The following is a 20,043-nucleotide window of genomic DNA, read 5'->3' on the forward strand; positions in this document are numbered from 1 at the left end:
GTATGTCACGTGACAAATTTAGCCGAGAGTCGGAAGTCGGAAGTCGGAAGTCAGTGGACTCTGTTGGAGTCCGGCGGACTCCGAGCGGAGTCCAAGCTCCGCCGGACTCCGCCGGATTCAAGTCTGGCGGAGAGGTCCGGCGGAGTCCGCCAAGCACTCCGCCGGAGTCCGCGGCGGACCGGAGTCCGCCTAGTGGCTTAGTCCGCGGCGGACACTCCGCCGAGCCGCCGCCGAGCCGCTCGGAGTCCGCGGCGGACTTTAAAGTCCGCTCGGAGTCCGCTCGGCTCCGCTCGGAGTCCGCCAAAATGTACTCGAGTCCAGTGTAAATACATTTTGGCGGAGCACCGCCGAAGTCCGCTCGGAGTCCGGCGGCTCCGCCGGAGTCCGCTCGGAGTCCGCTCGGAGTCCGGCGGCTCCGCCGGAGTCCGCTCGGAGTCCGCTCGGAGTCCGCTCGGAGTCCGGCGGCTCCGCCGCTCTACTCCGCGACGGATAGTGCCAAAATTTCAGTTGAGGACATGACCATTGACTAACCACCTGATCGATCAATAGAGTATAAAAACAGAGTAACAGCTGCGACAAAGATCACACTTTTCAGTGAATTGAACTACGCCTTACTGCTCATTGTCTGTGAAATCTTGAGAAAGGGAAACAAAGATGAGACGTTTATTCAAAACATCAACTATTAAAACATCTACTGTTAAGTAAGTTACCATAGCAAGTTAAGTAAGTTATCACTTAAGTTATCATTTAATAAACCAATATCATAACCGGAGATCCAGGTCCAGATCCCGTTTTAGATATAGTCAGCTCCAAGCCTCTTTCTTTGCAGTTTACAGACAAAAAGTTGTTATTTCAAGCCTACGTTCTTCTGGAAACTTTCCCGTGAAACAGTAGCTGCAGTTAACAAAATTTCTTGACCAAACTCCAGCTTCATTTGATTCTATAAGCTTCACTAAAGCACCACTGCTACTTTGCTTTTCGATTGCTTGGAAATCTGCCAATTAAAAAGTAGCATCTGGACATCTGAAGAAACTGGTTATTTGTTCTGGTCGACGTAGGAATGGGAAACCAAATGTTCCCTCAAACGGAGCCAACTGAGAGAACGGAACTTATACCCATTCTGGACAGGTATTATTATTACTAATATTAGTAATAATATTATTAATAATATTATTACTAAATACTTATACTGTTACTAATATTATCTTGTTGATACTTGACACTTGTTCTGGATAGGTTCTGCCCTTATAAGATAATTACTTAGTATGAGAACAATACCCATTCTAATTGACATTTGTCAACTCTCACGCATTTTCATGCTCTCAAACACACGATTGACTTGAATAAATCGTTCCTGTTAGCGTAATCGGTTTCTGTTTGCGTATTTTGTTTCTGTTTCTGTTTACGTATTTTGGTTTTCCCTCCACAGAGACAATGAATGTTGTGATCGCCGGCTGAGTGAAATCGAAATGGGGGTTGATAAAGGTTTGTCTTAATTTCATCATTTTACAAAACTTTAAATTTTGAAATCCGTCGGTGGTCGCTTAATGGCGTGCCTTATAAATGACCCATAGGCATAACTAAAATTACCCTGTAGGTTTGCAAAAATAAATGACTTAATATCCCCCAGATCTCCCCACTGAACTAGAACCACACTTTACCCTACTTTCCACCGTTCTGTTCGCTGTCGGGCAAACAATCGGCTCAGGTTTGTTACTTTAACAATTATCATTGTGCATAATTAAATCTGAGCATATTATATAACCCTACATTAAGTTGGTAAATACAAAGGTAGACGCTAGCTTTCCCTCGTTTACTGATTTCTCTAACTCTAACTCTTACTCTTACTCTAACACTCTAACTCTGCCCGGTACCCCAGGTATATTCGTGTCTCCTAACGAGGTTGTGAAACAGGTGGGATCCCCGGGTATGGCGCTTGTAATCTGGGTTGTTTCCGGTCTTATCTCTCTCACTGGTTAGTATTGCTTACTGGTGGGGTGAACCATGTAGGCACGTGACAGTGAATAACCAATGAGCTTCCAGTGTTGATCCGACCAACAAAATCTCAGAATCACTGTCACCTCCCCATAAGTGTCCAGATATGTTATTTTTTATTTTAGTTCTAGTTTCATTTTTATTATTCACTTTGGGAGATCGAGCCTTGAAGTTAAAAATACCTGGATACCTTTTCTATTGTAAAATTTCTCTCCCTTTTTTATTCCACTGATCAAGCCTGGAACATGCAGTGATCGTTTTCAAAAAAGATTCAGTTCTTTGTTTTCTAATTCAACTCACTGACTGCACCTGTTCATCATGTTTTATCATTATTCATTTATAACGCTATGATAGTATTAAAAGCCGGTGGCAGACTCCATGATCTTAAGTCCACCATATAACATATTCATGAATATTCTTTACGAGGGAGGGGGTGGTAACTTTAGGCTAAGACCTGATCATGTTGGTTATTCGACTTAATCAATTGATTGATTAATTAATTAATTAATTATTCATGTTACATCGGTTTTACTTCAGGAGCGTTGTCGTTTGCAGAGCTCGGTACGATGATCAAAAGATCTGGAGGAGAATTCCAATATATCAAAGCAGCGTAAGTCAGCACAAATACCCCAAATACCTCAAATATCTTTCATTATAAATGCTATACTAGTCCAGGAAGATACTGCCGAAATAATATTTTGTGCCTACAAAGTACAATAAAAGATTAATATAAAACTAAAACTAGATACGGTAAACTCCCCTCGTTCGTGTACCTCTGGATGTGCGGTGTTATCAGAAACTCTATGGGTTGTGCAGTGATCGCCCTTACTTTCTCCAGCTATCTCATCTCTATCTTTATGAGTCACGAGCATCCGCATTTCTTGCTTGCTAAGAAAACTGGTGCGGCAACTGCCATTGGTGGGTGTTTTTTGGTTGATGATCCGTGATAATATTGATGAACAGTGTTTTACGGATACACTTTAGAACTAATTCTTGGTTAAAATCTTTAGAAAATTGACATTAATTCAGCCAATGAAATTCACAAAAACCAACTTCAGTGCTCATAATCGTGGTAAACTCGATCAGCACAAAGTGTGGGGTGAGAATGGCCAATACTTTCTGTGTTCTAAAACTGCTGGCTCTGTTCGTACTGATAGTGCTGGGTGCCTGGAAACTAGGTGAAGGTAGGTGCCGACAGTTATTAGTTAATTAATTAATTCGTTAATTCGTTAATTGCAATCTATAATAGGTTAATTTATGAAAGTAGAGTGGAAATAAAAAAGTATTTTGTACTTTTCAGGGGGAACTGAGAACATCAAAGTTGGGTTTAAGGACACAAACATGAATCCAGGAACTTGGACAACTGCATTTTTTGCTGCTCTTTGGTCTTACAGTGGCTGGTTTGAAATTAGTTTATTGATCATCATTTCAGTCGAATATTTTCAAAGTTGTCGTTGATCATGCGATCTTAAATTTAGAATTATAAGTTATCAAGAATTATAAGGAAGAACGTTGGTATTTTAAAATGATACAAAAGGAGCAAATATCCTCCATTCCCTACCACCAGGAATTGTATAAACATGATGGCGGGAGAAATAAAAAACGCCTCAAAGAATGTTCCCAGAGCCCTTGTAATCTCCCAGATAACACTGATAACAGTTTACTTGCTAGCTAACATAGCTTACTGTTCTATCCTCACTCTCGAGGAACTGTACAATGTGGATGCTATTGCGCTGGTGAGTATTAGAGTTCATTTGTTTTTTTGTAGTTTTTATTTTCCTGCGTCGGATTGGACAAATAAATACTTGATAAAAAAACTTGTAAAAGTTATAAAAGTTATAAAACTTGATATATTACTGAAAATAAAAAGTAGTTCCATCGATAAGAGGATATAATATTAGGCTAAAACCATTTTTAATTGATGCCAAATGATTGATGTGTCAATAACGGGTGTCCGTTGTGACGCGTGTTGCAGTCGTAACGCGTGAGTCGTAACGCGTGAGTCGTAACGCGTGTCAGTTAACGCGTGTCTTTCTACAGTTTGTAGGGAAGAAGATGTTGATAAGATACGGAGATTACTGGGGACGTTTTGGAGAGATCTTCTTTGGTATAAGTGTAGTGATCTCAACATACGGTTCTCTGTCATCAAGTCTAATGGGCTCGTCAAGGTACCGTGTTGCATTTTAACTCATTACCATAAGTGTCTCAGTGGTTCGTAGAAAAATGGAAATATTCGTGCCAAGAAAATATCAGTAACTGTAACCTGTTGCTGTGAATTTGAAGAGACCATCTCGGCGGTGCATCTCGCCAAGGTTTATACCTTAATTATTTAATTCTTCAATCGTTTAATTCCTTAAATTATATTATTTAATACTTTAATTTTCTCAGATTACCATTCATAGCAGCCCAGGAGGGTATGTTTCCGAAATGTGTGGGTCTTATACAGACAAGGACTGGAACCCCGATAGTTGGGGTCCTTTACATTGTAAGTTAACATGTGTTATCCAATTATGAGTGGTGATAGTTTCCAAATACAAGCCATCATCTTAATGACGTATTTCCAATCTGGTTCATAGATAATTTTTAAGTTCTGATGTATGTGATATGTCTAACGGACTTCAGCTTAATATATGATTTCGAATATTCGTCAATCCATTGGCCTCATTTCCTAGCTTTGCCTTTATCAATTATTATATGCGATATGTCACCATATGCAATAAAATATTGCAATAAAAACATTGCATTGCCATAGAAAATGATGCGCTGAAAATATTGCAATAAATTCAAGTGATGAAGCAAATCTTGGTTCAATCCCAATTCTACCTGAGACTAACCCCCAGGGTTTCACAGCATTCCTGTTTGTCTGGCCGAGCAACATTACAAACCTGATAGCGTACGTGGGTTTCCTGTCCTGGTTCTGGTGGGGACTGTGTTTCCTTGCTGTTCCTGTTCTCAGGTGGAAGATGCCATGCTGCCCTCGCCAATTCAAGGTAACTTAGTAACTTAGTAACTTAGTAACGTAGTAACTTAGTAACTTAGTAACTTAGTGACTTAATAACTTAGTAACTTAGTAACTTAGTAACTTAGTAACTTAGTAACTTAGTAACTTAGTAACTTAGTAACTTAGTAACTTAGTAACTTAGTAACTTAGTAACTTGGTAACTTAGTAACTTAGTAACTTGGTAACTTAGTAACTTAGTAACTTAGTAACTTAGTAACTTAGTAACTTAGTAACTTAGTAACTTAGTAACTTAGTAACTTAGTAACTTAGTAACTCAGTAACTTAGTAACTTAGTAACTTAGTAACTTAGTAACTTAGTAACTTAGTAACTTAGTAACTTAATAACTTAGTAACTTAGCCCTGGTTCTGGTGGGGACTGTGTTTCCTTGCTGTTCCTGTTTTCAGGTGGAAGATGCCATGCTGCCCTAGCCAATTCAAGGTAACTTAGTAACTTAGTAGAGTTGAGACACAGTTAATAAACTGCGGAGTGACTAAAATGCTATACAGCAAAAACAGAACGCTCCAACCAAACACTCCACCTACTGATCCTAACCACCCTAACAACTCTCTAGCTCTCTCTCTTCAACCCTCATTCCCTCACTCCTCTTGGTGCACAAAACCATTCTAACCTATGTATGTCCCCCCTACGGGTTCCACAAGCCCAACGGTACATAGTTAGACGAAAAACAGAGAAGCCTTGATTGCCAGATCAAGGACTGCATCAGTAGCAGCGAAATACGGATATACCTTCTCCCTTACAGTCAGCGAGCTGACAACTATCTGACTGTGTCTTTTAGGCCTTGCCACACCACCTTCGCTATTGCATCCGCTCGCCCGTATTCACTGACACATGCCACACCTGGGTTTAGTATGAAGATGTACGCATATTCACCCAAGATGCGGAGATGCCTCAGTTTAGCGAGTTGAGATACAACAGCAAACTCACAGGAGCATGGATCAGAATCATCAGTTACCAACCTGACACCGTTTCGGGGCTTTAATCGCAATACGGTTTCCTGTCAGGCGCCCCAGCAGTCCACCCTTGAACCACCATCTGATCCGAGAGTCACTTGAGGAGACCCGTTAGAGCTCGCAATTGGCGACGAGATAACGTTTATGGTACCTCTAGATGTTAAGTGAACTCTCAAGTTCCAACCTTCCTGAACTCCCACTCCCTCTTTCTCGATAACAAATAAATCCATCTGGAACAGTGGGCTGCCTCTTTCCCGCTGTCCCGTACCAGCTTCTTCAGCTCTCTTCCCCTAAAACCAATCCTCCTCGCAGCTCTCTCCAAACTCTGCGCAACCACTCCCCTAGCTCCAACTTCGACTGCGGCATTATAACAGCACCAACCTTTCGCCTGAATCTCAGCCTGCAGACCGCTGTATCGGTCGAGCTTGTACTCGTGCGATTCAGCGATCCGCTCTTCAGATGGTACTGTTAGCTCCCACCAAATAACTGTCTTTGCCGACCTTGAGAATATCACAAGGTCCGGCCTCAGCCGTGTTTCCACAATCTCACTGGGAAACTTAAGCTGCCCCTCAAGGTCTGACAGCACTATCCAATCCCGATACCCACTCAGGATCCCAAAACCACGACTCTCCTTCCGGTCGTCTGTACCCGCTTTTCTTTTCCCAGCAGGAACAAAATCAATGAACTGCCTTCCATCGCCGGCCTTGTTCTTATAAGTGTTCACTCGGCGATCACAATGGAAGACAACCTGTTCAGAGATCTGCTTCAGAACCTTGTCGTGCCGCCATCTATACCTTCCTTGACTAAGGGCCACCTTACACCCAGCCAAAATGTGCTGAATGGTGCCCATCCTCTCCTCACATAACTTGCACTTCCCATCCTCATCTTCACTCCACTTGGAAACCATAGAGGGGGTTAAGAGGGTGCCGTACACAGCACTTAGCATGAACCCAATAAGTGAGTCACCATACTTAAAAAGTGTATGCCAGCTCAAATCCGTCTTCATTACGAGCTCTCTCCACTCACCCCATCTGCTCTGCATCTCCAGAGAACCTACTTGCACCTCCCTCTCTCTTTCAATGTTCTCCTTCACTCTCAGCATAACCTCCCTCTCTCTTTCCCGCTCATCCATCCTCTCCCAAGGTTTTTTCCAGTCACCAAAACCGATGCCAACTCTTTTTTGAGGTTGCACCATCCCTCGCACCGATTCACAGACCAAATCTCTTCTGGCCTCTTCCAGTTCTGTCTCAGGCCTCCAAACTCTGCCAGAACGAACTTGGGGCTGGACTGAGAGAGATAAGGAGAGTTAGAGGGGATTTTAGTAACTTAGTAACGTAGTAACTTAGTAACTTAGCCCTGGTTCTGGTGGGTACTGTGTTTCCTTGCTGTTCCTGTTTTCAGGTGGAAGATGCCATGCTGCCCTAGCCAATTCAAGGTAACTTAGTAACTTAGTAACTTAGTAACGTAGTAACTTAGTAACTTAGCCCTGGTTCTGGTGGGTACTGTGTTTCCTTGCTGTTCCTGTTTTCAGGTGGAAGATGCCATGCTGCCCTAGCCAATTCAAGGTAACTTAGTAACTTAGTAACTTAGTAACGTAGTAACTTAGTAACTTAGCCCTGGTTCTGGTGGGGACTGTGTTTCCTTGCTGTTCCTGTTTTCAGGTGGAAGATGCCATGCTGCCCTAGCCAATTCAAGGTAACTTAGTAACTTAGTAACTTAGTAACGTAGTAACTTAGTAACTTAGCCCTGGTTCTGGTGGGTACTGTGTTTCCTTGCTGTTCCTGTTTTCAGGTGGAAGATGCCATGCTGCCCTAGCCAATTCAAGGTAACTTAGTAACTTAGTAACTTAGTAACGTAGTAACTTAGTAACTTAGCCCTGGTTCTGGTGGGTACTGTGTTTCCTTGCTGTTCCTGTTTTCAGGTGGAAGATGCCATGCTGCCCTAGCCAATTCAAGGTAACTTAGTAACTTAGTAACTTAGTAACGTAGTAACTTAGTAACTTAGCCCTGGTTCTGGTGGGGACTGTGTTTCCTTGCTGTTCCTGTTTTCAGGTGGAAGATGCCATGCTGCCCTAGCCAATTCAAGGTAACTTAGTAACTTAGTAACTTAGTAACGTAGTAACTTAGTAACTTAGCCCTGGTTCTGGTGGGTACTGTGTTTCCTTGCTGTTCCTGTTTTCAGGTGGAAGATGCCATGCTGCCCTAGCCAATTCAAGGTAACTTAGTAACTTAGTAACTTAGTAACGTAGTAACTTAGTAACTTAGCCCTGGTTCTGGTGGGTACTGTGTTTCCTTGCTGTTCCTGTTTTCAGGTGGAAGATGCCATGCTGCCCTAGCCAATTCAAGGTAACTTAGTAACTTAGTAACTTAGTAACGTAGTAACTTAGTAACTTAGCCCTGGTTCTGGTGGGTACTGTGTTTCCTTGCTGTTCCTGTTTTCAGGTGGAAGATGCCATGCTGCCCTAGCCAATTCAAGGTAACTTAGTAACTTAGTAACTTAGTAACGTAGTAACTTAGTAACTTAGCCCTGGTTCTGGTGGGGACTGTGTTTCCTTGCTGTTCCTGTTTTCAGGTGGAAGATGCCATGCTGCCCTAGCCAATTCAAGGTAACTTAGTAACTTAGTAACTTAGTAACGTAGTAACTTAGTAACTTAGCCCTGGTTCTGGTGGGGACTGTGTTTCCTTGCTGTTCCTGTTTTCAGGTGGAAGATGCCATGCTGCCCTAGCCAATTCAAGGTAACTTAGTAACTTAGTAACTTAGTAACGTAGTAACTTAGTAACTTAGCCCTGGTTCTGGTGGGGACTGTGTTTCCTTGCTGTTCCTGTTTTCAGGTGGAAGATGCCATGCTGCCCTAGCCAATTCAAGGTAACTTAGTAACTTAGTAACTTAGTAACGTAGTAACTTAGTAACTTAGCCCTGGTTCTGGTGGGTACTGTGTTTCCTTGCTGTTCCTGTTTTCAGGTGGAAGATGCCATGCTGCCCTAGCCAATTCAAGGTAACTTAGTAACTTAGTAACTTAGTAACGTAGTAACTTAGTAACTTAGCCCTGGTTCTGGTGGGGACTGTGTTTCCTTGCTGTTCCTGTTTTCAGGTGGAAGATGCCATGCTGCCCTAGCCAATTCAAGGTAACTTAGTAACTTAGTAACTTAGTAACGTAGTAACTTAGTAACTTAGCCCTGGTTCTGGTGGGGACTGTGTTTCCTTGCTGTTCCTGTTTTCAGGTGGAAGATGCCATGCTGCCCTAGCCAATTCAAGGTAACTTAGTAACTTAGTAACTTAGTAACGTAGTAACTTAGTAACTTAGCCCTGGTTCTGGTGGGTACTGTGTTTCCTTGCTGTTCCTGTTTTCAGGTGGAAGATGCCATGCTGCCCTAGCCAATTCAAGGTAACTTAGTAACTTAGTAACTTAGTAACGTAGTAACTTAGTAACTTAGCCCTGGTTCTGGTGGGTACTGTGTTTCCTTGCTGTTCCTGTTTTCAGGTGGAAGATGCCATGCTGCCCTAGCCAATTCAAGGTAACTTAGTAACTTAGTAACTTAGTAACGTAGTAACTTAGTAACTTAGCCCTGGTTCTGGTGGGTACTGTGTTTCCTTGCTGTTCCTGTTTTCAGGTGGAAGATGCCATGCTGCCCTAGCCAATTCAAGGTAACTTAGTAACTTAGTAACTTAGTAACGTAGTAACTTAGTAACTTAGCCCTGGTTCTGGTGGGGACTGTGTTTCCTTGCTGTTCCTGTTCTCAGGTGGAAGATGCCATGCTGCCCTAGCCAATTCAAGGTAACTTAGTAACTTAGTAACTTAGTAACGTAGTAACTTAGTAACTTAGCCCTGGTTCTGGTGGGGACTGTGTTTCCTTGCTGTTCCTGTTTTCAGGTGGAAGATGCCATGCTGCCCTAGCCAATTCAAGGTAACATTAATCAACCAATTTATCCAAGTGGTTGTATATAAAACTGCCCCACTTAAGAGCCTACCAAGGAAATATATGGTGTATAAGATATTTTTCGCAGCCTAGATCCACCTTTACATACTCACTCTGGTGATTTAAAGAATTCACCGAAGATTTGGATCCCAAGAGAGTTTGTATTTCAGTGAGGCAGTAGGTACTTGGTAACATAACCCTCTCTTTTCAGGTGAGTTTGATAATCCCGGCTGTAGCAGTGCTCTCCACAGTGTACTTGGTGGTGGGGCCCTTCTTTGTGAATCCCATACCTTGTCTGCTCTGGATTGGTATCACTCTTCTCGGTGAGTCTATCACAACTGGTTTTTGAGATTAAATCAATAAAACTTGTGATTGAATGAAACAAATCAAGTTCGAGGTGGAGCATAGTTTTCCTTGTTTATACGGCTTTTTGTCATCTTTCAATCCGGATGGAGCACTTTCCTACTATCACAGAATTTTTGTCTTAAAAGTAGCCGTTATAATTTACATGTACATTGCTGGAAAAATCAGCAAATAGTGGAATTCGACGGAATTCAACGGAATTCCACAGAAATTATATTATAACAGCAAATTAGCGCCTATAAATCTAAAATTTATAAATCACCCATGGACTCGTTAACTAGTATTCAATTAAAATCAATTAACAGGGGTGCCAATATACTACGGTTACGTTGACGGAGACAAATCCTGTTCCAGATGGATGGGTTAGAACTTGTTAATCAATTAATTAATTTAATTAATTAATTAATTCAGTTACCATTTTCCATCACTATCTTCACATTAAATTTCGATCAACCAACAGATTCTATTCATTTTAGGAAATCATCGATAGCTCATTAAATTAACTTGATCTAATTTTCGGTGGATTGGTGCTTAAATTTTTTTTTAAATAATTGGTTACTGTTGCCGTTAACATTGCTAGTAAAAAGCGATGCTGTGGATACCAAACTTTAGTAACAGCTATCGCCTATCATAGATTAGGATCTATAATGCTTGGTTTAAATTTTAATACCCTAATTTAATAGGGTATTGTTCAATCCTGAAACTACAATTGATTTTCAGATAAGCTCAATGACATTTTGGCAAAGGTTCTTCGCGCTGAACTGTAGCATCTTCTACACGGAGAGAACGGTCATTAAAGTATATCCAAAGACTTTTGAGACTTATGGATATCTGAAAACTTTTAAACTCTTTAAATATTTTGTTTTATGAGACTAAGAGTATTTTAAAGATTTTATGAAAATATCCAGGATCAGATAACTACTGTTTTGTCTACAAGAGGTAAATAAACAATATATTTTCTCGGTTTAATTTGTGGGCGCCATTTCAAATGGCAAAAAATAAAAATCAGTTCTGTAGTATTGTTGATAAAATTTGCCATACATATTGAAACATATCATACTAATAGTCATTGCAAACCGCATAAAATTTTAACCTCATGCAACGCGTGTTTACAGATATTAACCATCATCATCAGTGGAACTGGAATAGACAACTTATTATTAAAACGTGACAATGCTTACCAAGTTCATTTTCAAATTTCAAACTCGTAAGAATTACTGAGACATCCAAAAATTCCACTCCAGTAATTATACTGCCATATTTTAACATATCTCACCTTAATATTTTAGCTTGGAATGTTCAATATAAATATGCACTGCAACTTATACAATATTGCAATGTACAATTACAAATGTTACAAAAGAATGCAACCAGTATATGAGCAATATTTTGGGTCATCAAATTAAATTAATTAATTAATTAATTATTTGACCTTTATGTAACCTTCCCATCTTATATACTGTAACAAGCGAAAGAGTGTAACAACTGCAAAGATAAAACGTTCAAGGGAGTCTAATGGTTTATCTCCCGTACTTCTCGTGCAAGCTGAAAACTCGGATATACGATCTTTGGTGACGCAACTTTAGACTTTTGGTGACGTCACGCTACATTTTGGTGACGTCACGTTAGATTTTGGTGACGTAACGAGAGGATTGCGTGTTTAAACTTTACTGCACATAATGTCCTTAAACTCCTCAAAACTGACGAGTCCGTCTCCGTCTTTGTCTGCTTGTCGCATCATTTCTTTCACCTGAACAAGGGATTGGTGTGTTAACAATAACACAAACATAACGCAAATAGCTGTTGTAAAAACATTGGTTATTACAACTAAAGCAGTCAAAATACTTACTCGAATCAGTTAAAATCAGTAACCATACTAACTAAAAACAGTTACCACACCAACTACAAACAGTCACCACACCAACTAAAAACAGTTACCACACCAACTACAAACAGTCACCACACCAACTAAAAACAGTCACCACACCAACTAAAAACAGTTACCTGCTCTTCGTCCAATTCTTCTCCCAGGCTTGCTAGAACGTTCGTCAGTTCATCTTGGTCTATAAATCCGTTACCTGAAAAGGTTAAAATGTTAAGAACCACCAAGTTATAGACCAATATACCAGTGCAGTTAACCGGGCGAACTAAAATTAAACCAGGCGAACTAAAAACCCAGTTAATATGGTTTAATTTAAACGTGCTGAATAAATCTCGCTCGCAAAAATAACTATTGGTTGTCATCTCAATAATACTTTTAATGTAACTTTCTTATAATTAGTTTCACAATCAATCTGTAATTCTGGACTCTAAAATTTGGACAGATATCATTACAATTGAATCAGAACTCCTACGATCATATTGTAAATATTCATTTTAACCCACCATCCTTATCAAACATATGAAATATCTGTTTCAGCTCGTCGTCCGAGTGGTTCTGATTTGGTTTTGACATTTTTAAACGCGCATCAAACTTGTTAAAACTTTCGATTTGGACAAACAAACGCAAAGGATAGCTATGAGAAATAAAATTCTACCCGCGGATAGCCGAAATTTAGACAACCCAACGATCATGTGGTTCGCTTGAGCAGTATAATTGCACGTTTAATCCACCAAGTTTATAAATTGCACGCGACGGAAGTCACCCTCTGAGGTCACGTGGGGGAACAATTTGCACGTGTATTTACGTGTTTGCACGTTATCAGCTGCTCACTCTCCCGGAACCTTCTTATTTACGTGTCTCTTGTAAGCAATATCATCAGAGATCTGGTGGATTCATGTCAGGAGTGCTAGTGTGAGATGGGCTGACAATGCTTGATGGAGCCGATAATGCAGGCTAGGGGGGTGAGTTCATTATGGATTGCTATTGACTCCAGCGGAGATGCTTGTTATTGATCAGGTGCACTTTTACATCGTTCTTTTATAGTCTTAATTGTACGACATACGGTATGTGTTTTTCTAACAATTGTTAAGTTGTTAGCAGGGAAGTGCAAGTATCATACTCAGAAAACCTAATGAGAGTTGGAAAATAATGTTTGTAATTAATATCGACCATGATAGATGTGTTGCCAATTGTAGAATGTAAAACGCGTATTTACGGAGCCAGCGGTTACTATCAGTTTGATTACACATTTGCTTGTGTTTCACATGTCATAGGAGAAACGAGTACCAACAACGAAACGCATATGTATGATTTTATATTCTATATTTTAGCTAAAGTTTCAGGGATTTATAATGATATAAATAGCAATACATTTTTGTTGCTGAAATTTTAATTATGAGTTTTTTTTGTTTGAAAACCAGTTTTTGCTGGTACCCATAAGGGCTTTGGAACCAATATATAATAAATTGTATGAATAAATTAAATCCCCGTGGGGCACGCGACATTCAAGATCTAGTTGCAAGCACATGTTATAAAACATTGTAAAATAGCCTCAAGACCAGAACTGCATATTGCTTGGGCTTCCAGCCCAAGCGAGTGAGTAAAAAAATGAAGATTCGGAATTTCACAATTTCACAATTTCCGGAAATGTGCCACAAGCATTTTCGTCTAATTTTGGAATCTACAAATAGTTTGAGGTACATCTGTACTGACGATTAAAAATGAAACAGAGCGCCAAATTAATCAATTAAGATTTCTTAAATTACGCTTTGGTTGTCAAATTGTGGTTGGTAAAAATGATTATCAAACTTACCGTCTTTGTCGAACACACTGAAGGCCTCCAATAACTCCTGATCGATATCCAACATTGACATCTTTTTGCTCATCAACAGTAGGAACTCTTCAAAATCTACTGACCCTAAAGATATATCACTGAATTAGTCATATGTCCAGAATTAATGAAAATAAATCATAAAGATAAAACGAAACAAAGGTTGTAAGAGTCATCCCTTCATACTTTTATACATAATCAGAAATTTTTCAGTAAATCACTTTTAACATTTCTACGTCACGGTTGGGTTCAATCTTAACCTCCCACGACCCACACCCCTTTTTAAAGACCTAGCTATCGTCATAAACTACATTCAGAAACATTACGAGTTCAACGTATAGTATAATTACAAGGCACTACCATTCTACCAAGTAGAACCTGATAGATTCGTCTTTACGTTTGAACAATTAATTTTTATTAAAGCGATAACCAGCAACAATTTACATTGTTGCAGTAAATCCTTGATTTCCTTAAGTAAATCAATTTTGCCTGCACAATGTGATACATAACCTATAACAGAGCAAAATGGTCGATAATTGAATGAAGCAGCAGAAAAATCCACGAAGAATAACAGGATTAAAGCAACATTTAGTTCTCCAATCAATCTGCTCGCAGATTCCGAGAAATCAGGCGTCGGTAAGTTACTCAGTTTGATCACGTGACCCTCTTTTTGATGGCTCTGACGCAGGGTATTTTCCTGCTACTTAAAATACAAAGTATCTGGTTACTTGTCCATTGGATAGGCACTTCCTCTGAATGGCGCTGTTTATAGCAATACGGGTGAAATGATTTAGCAGAACTGCAATGATGGGTATCAACTTATCAAGGAGGGGCATGTCTCAGAGCCGATGCATATGCAGATTGCAGAGATACCTACTAAGCGAGCACTTATTGACTACTAGTTGATAACACCATTGCCGTTATTGTAATGCATTAAGATAATTAAAAATCATACTTATTTACAATTACTATTATGTAATGTAAGATGGTAGATGAGGAATGGGACCCAGACAAGAGTTGGTAGCCATAACAATGGTTCACAACGTCCTAGACAACGAGCAGAGCCAATATGTCTGGCGACGAGTATAAGACGTAGACAGTTATTAGTAATTCCAGACAATTTATACAGCACACCTAGGTTGCAACAATCATGCAGCGAAAGATCATAGCAGCTGTCGAGTTATGGCTAAAGAAGTTTTGTAAATGCTTATATACCTATCAGACAAGTAAGGGAATATTAACCCATTATTGTATCAAATGAAAATGAGTTTCTGATCAACCCTTTAAAGCTAACTTTGTACTTCTTATTGCAAATTTTTTGCCGGTTCGTCAATTACATTTTTTTAATTTCCTTTATCAAACCCTTCATCCCAAAATAGGTATTTAATTACACGTGTATTTCTCTGTCTTCCTCGAATTTAGATAAATAAAAACCGTGCTAGGTCATTAATCACATATTCTAGACACGGACTAAAGATTTATAAAACTTAATCAGCGGATCATCGTAGCGATTAAATGAGAATTCATTTGAACTACTCTGGACAAACTGTTTACAGTTGTGATTACAATAAAGAGTCAGAGAGCTAAAGAGAGAGATAAAGACTGAAAGTTACCGTTGTCGTCGTCGTCCGCCTCTCTGATCATTTCCGTTAACTCGTGGTCGGTGGGGTTCTGACCAAGCGATCTCATCACGTGACCTAGAAGGGTTGTTAACTAATTAGTTTGTTAATTAATTAAGTGATTAACTAATTACATTGTCGTTTTATCAGTAATAAGGTTAGTTTCTTATCAGGCTATGATTGAGAAGACATCTTATTTATCATATTATATTCTTATCATTTCTAACCATCGCTTATGTAAATTTTTCGTGTAACCCGGTAACCGTAAGCTCGTGATAAACGATATGCCAAAGTTAACAAAGCACTACTAATCTTCTCGTGCAAGAATAATCAATTTTACAGTGAGGTATGAGTCAACTAACTATTTAAATAAATGTAGGAAGGAAGCTTTGAACTTTTAAGCAACTGACGGCATCGTTATTATTATCAAATTTACAGTCTTTAGTGAACCACAAATCCGAAATTTGGTGGAATATCTCTCAGTCACGTTTGTACTGCGTTAAAATCACGTAAAGTAAATATAATATTTTTATCAAAACAATTTCTTGGGGAAATTACACATCACTTTTGTTTATGGTAAGATTTGCATTTGTTTCTTTCATTTTCATAATGAAAGATCATTGTAGATATTTTGGTTTCGTGTAATTGTAATTGTCATACATTGATGTAAAATTTGTTTGAATTTTAAAATAAATTGATCACTCACCAAGTTCTGCTACTGATATGCTGCCATCACCATCCTTGTCGAACATAGCAAATGCCTCTCTGAATTCAGTGACCTGTGCCTCTGAGGAATATGAGGTGTTACTGATGGATGATGAATTTGTAAGGTTGGTATTATAGCGCACCGATTTACCGCGGAGTTTGGGGGAAAGGAAACATCCGCGGTAAATCGGGGTTTGCGGTAAATCGGGGCGCGGTATATCGGGGTTTTACTGTATACCGCACCGATTAACAATTGGCGGTCTATAAAAGACTTATTTGCAAAACAGTTTGCTTTACCCAAAGTTAAATCCGTTACAAAGTGTTCAACCTTTCTTTTGGTTGCAACACCTCGATGGAGTTAGATCCACAATGAATCTAGTGACTTGGATTCCTCACAAGCGCAACAACCTATCCCACAAATCATACGAGAATATACCGACAACAAGAAGTCATCACAGCATGAGAAAACGATGGTGAGCAATGCTCACAATCCACATAAAACGAGATAAGTACACGAAACTTGGGGGAAAGGATTGAAGGGAGTTTCTGACTATCATGCAGAAAACAAGCCTACAAAATATCATGAAAAGACAACGGACCACCGCATTACATAGCACCCAAGTAGTCGCTTCATCGAGGGGGTAAACTTGACTCCTTCTCCCTTAGAAAGACAGATGCAGTGGACCAATTCTCACTTCCCTACATAAATGACAAACAAATTTCGATTACTACCGTGGTTAACACAAAAACATTCTTACTAATCCACGTATCAGTCGCATGAAATTTTACCGGGATACGCACATAGCTCCTTATAATAGTCCTCGTAAGTTGCAACCACAGCACCCTACGAAAAGTTAGAAAATACAACCTCTCCGCCAGGTCCCTAAAACAAGTAAACTGACCTTTGAGTTTAGTTTGACCCTGATCCATAACAACACAAATTAAGCAGAGACGAACTGTCTGACTGAATAAGTAGTGACCGGACTGTCAGCTATATTTGCAGACAGTCAGAGTTAATTTTCTTAAACTATTTAGAGTAGTCAGAGAGGATGAGTGAACATGTTGCAGCTATCGCGAGATGAGGATCATAGGCCGGCCACCAACGATGAGTTATGGGTAATTGCTGGAAATTCGTGTTGGAAATTGCGCTCTCGTCTCGAGATAGCAGGATAATTTCAGGGGAAAGGTATAAGTGGATTCGGAAAATTAGGTAATTCATCTACACATGCAATGGTGAAGTGATGTTATAATTGAGTGGAGTGACAAGAAGTGAGTTTTACAGCGATTACTCTCTAGCGAATCTCGTGAAACAAGGAGGTCGGAGATCCGTACCAAACGGTTGACTTGCCTAATAGTAAACTATTTAGAGAATTAAACACGTCTTGTTATAATTATATGGAAAATGATGACATTTTTATTTAGGTAGATGATGTGGGATTATTAAGATATGGTTGAAACGAATTATTTATTACTTTACTTTATAAACTGTACTAAGTACTTACCATTTATGAAATTATGTCCCATCATCATCTTTGAGCGATTTTTGAGAAATGTTTGATAATACAATCTGGTAGTGATAGCAACAAGAGCAAATATGAAAAATTGAAAATATAGGAAATTTATGTGACCAAAATGTAATACGTAGTAGGACAATAGCTCTCGGCCTATAATATGATAGTATGCATGTACATTTCTCCCAATGTGTTCAATTTTCAATGTGTTAACTTTTGCTACTATTATTATTTGTTTATATTCTTTTATCAAATATACACTATGTATTTGTAGTGTAACATTTCATAATAGTAGTAACATTGGTAAATTGTAATTGAAATAAATTAGGTGGTTGAAAATTATAATTGGCAAAAAATCAGTGAACATTTAATTGGCTAAAAGGGGCCTTTTTGGTATGAATTTGAGTAATAGATTATGTATCATACAATGGGTTGCACAAAATGTGGTATTTATTTCCATGAGGGGTTGGTCATGTCGACAATAAAGTTAGTAAAATTAACAACTCTATCTAGAGAGATTTTCTAAGTCTGCCATATAATAACAAGACCACACACACTCACACTCATGGTGATGAGTGGGAACTGGTGGAGTTGGGTTTTTCAAGACCCGAATATGACCTTATTTGGGTATCACGTGAGTAACGGTTATTACCTTATTTGGGCATTGCACGTGTTACGGTTATTAACTGCTGTTCCAGACCCGTAGATTGTAAATATCTCTCGGTCTCGACCACCACAAATAGTTTAATGTCGCAGGTTGGTTTATAAGTATTCATAAATATATAAATATATATAAATATATAAATATATATATAAATATATATAAATATTATAAATATATAGAAATATATAGAAATATAGAAATATAGAAATGGCAAGCTGCGGGAAATGTTCGCGGGATCATATTAGACCTTTACCGGGAAGCCCAGACATGGTATTAAAAGGTGTTTTTATTTTTGACGGTCCGGTGAAGTCCGGTGATTAAAGCAAATTCAGTGAAATTTAACAAAGCTGTCTACAGGTAATCTTCAGCCAATTCTCTTGCGTTGGTAATTCTATTTGAAGTTTTGGAACATGCCCTGAACAAATTTCAGGTAAGAGTTCGAATGATATTTGACGTTATACAGATGCCTTCTTCATAACATGTTCCTTTACGTGTTACTAAGGGATTCATAAAGTTTATGATCCCCCGTGCACTAAATGCACTAAATGTGTCTGAAATAATAAACCCATGCGTTTCGACTGAAGCACTAAAATGCTGAAAGGGAATCAGGGAATGTTTCCATGTGTAATTTTAGAAACAATGTTTCTGTTTTCAACTAGAGCTAAAATCTGAACATCAGTATAAGAATGAAAAGAAAAATGAGCTATTTTAGTATTCTCAGAAATCACAGAGAGAATTATCACAAGCCGTAAAAACTATGAAAATATCTTTGGCTTTAGAGTTTACTTAAAAGATGAAGCTGCAGAAATAAATTTTATATGTGAGGCAAAAAATATCAATCAAACACAAAGACAGAAAGTTCAAATTCAATCAATCAAACATTTTCAATTTCATGCCATTTATCATTGTCAAAACTGGAGGAAAAAAATGTAATTCGTTATTTAAAGGAAGCCCATGCGTAGAATGGCTGTCTTAGTCTACCTGAAAGGTGAGGCGCATCTGTCATTTCGAAAGCCCGCGGCTTGCCAGCACGAACCGCTTGTGAAACTGACTTCGAATCTGAAATAATAATTAATTAGTCATCAATGATGACTCATCATTGATTAATAATTAGTTGTAATCGGGGTTAGTTTTGGTTGTGAAATCTTCGTGTTCGTTGGGATTGTATTTTGAGAGACTTTTCCCCGTGTACTTAACCTAATGAATTGGTAAAAGGAATGATATTGAGTCCACTCAAGTTTGCTCTACAGTTAAATGAACAATGCTTTAAGGGACCTGGCGAAGCCCCTTATGAAGATATTTTACGGTTTTGAGGGTTTTTATTATTTGGGGTAAACCAGCTCATACTAAAACGGCCTTTTTAGTGTAGAGAAGAAAATTAGACGGTATTTTCTGTGTTAGTGGTACCATCTTTAAAGTGAACCGTTGACGGATCTGGAAAAGATAATGGCCGTCGCTACAAATAGGAAACCAGTTAGTTATATCCAAAGGAGGTTTCTGGAAACATATTAGTGATACGACAAATTGAAAATTGTTTCGGGAACTTTCAAATAACTAAGTACCTTATCGGACATAATTGTCAC

At 38.9% G+C, this 20,043-nt stretch overlaps 2 protein-coding genes across 8 annotated transcripts in view; one reads left to right on the plus strand and one right to left on the minus strand.

The window, feature by feature from the left end:
- Positions 1 to 830: 830 nt before the first annotated feature.
- On the plus strand, positions 831 to 11,216 carry LOC134823863 (Y+L amino acid transporter 2-like). The gene is made up of 15 exons (XM_063835460.1): positions 831 to 1,128; positions 1,430 to 1,485; positions 1,631 to 1,708; positions 1,880 to 1,975; positions 2,533 to 2,605; positions 2,741 to 2,913; positions 3,054 to 3,179; positions 3,296 to 3,395; positions 3,563 to 3,731; positions 4,036 to 4,163; positions 4,384 to 4,480; positions 4,836 to 4,985; positions 10,097 to 10,208; positions 10,554 to 10,610; positions 10,969 to 11,216. Exons 1-15 carry the CDS (start codon positions 1,061 to 1,063, stop codon positions 11,013 to 11,015), a joined length of 1,530 nt encoding a protein of 509 aa, XP_063691530.1. The 5' UTR covers positions 831 to 1,060; the 3' UTR covers positions 11,016 to 11,216.
- Positions 11,217 to 11,257: 41 nt separating this feature from the next.
- LOC134824122 (calmodulin-beta-like) overlaps positions 11,258 to 20,043 on the minus strand; it is a 50,103-nt gene continuing 41,317 nt past the window's right edge. For all 7 annotated transcript variants that reach the window (XM_063835851.1, XM_063835854.1, XM_063835853.1 and 4 more), the window contains 6 exons: positions 19,442 to 19,519; positions 16,287 to 16,367; positions 15,575 to 15,658; positions 13,944 to 14,048; positions 12,253 to 12,326; positions 11,258 to 11,998 (listed from right to left, as the gene is read on the minus strand). In XM_063835851.1, coding sequence (XP_063691921.1) covers positions 11,909 to 11,998; positions 12,253 to 12,326; positions 13,944 to 14,048; positions 15,575 to 15,658; positions 16,287 to 16,367; positions 19,442 to 19,519 — 512 coding nt within the window. In that variant the 3' untranslated portion in view covers positions 11,258 to 11,908. The remainder of the gene's footprint in view (positions 11,999 to 12,252; positions 12,327 to 13,943; positions 14,049 to 15,574; positions 15,659 to 16,286; positions 16,368 to 19,441; positions 19,520 to 20,043) is intronic.

This window comes from Bolinopsis microptera, chromosome 12 (assembly GCF_026151205.1).
Source record: "Bolinopsis microptera isolate Bmic1 chromosome 12, MBARI_Bmic_1.0, whole genome shotgun sequence".
In the NCBI taxonomy this organism is placed as follows: Eukaryota; Metazoa; Ctenophora; class Tentaculata; order Lobata; family Bolinopsidae; genus Bolinopsis; species Bolinopsis microptera.

Excerpts from the sequence above, each read along its gene's own strand:
- LOC134823863 (XM_063835460.1), top strand. The coding sequence starts at position 1,061 with ATGGGAAACCAAATGTTCCCTCAAACGGAGCCAACTGAGAGAACGGAA. Across the intron at positions 1,486-1,630 it reads CGAAATGGGGGTTGATAAAG|ATCTCCCCACTGAACTAGAA; the intron begins GTTTGTCTTAAT and ends AATATCCCCCAG. Across the intron at positions 4,164-4,383 it reads AGTCTAATGGGCTCGTCAAG|ATTACCATTCATAGCAGCCC; the intron begins GTACCGTGTTGC and ends TAATTTTCTCAG.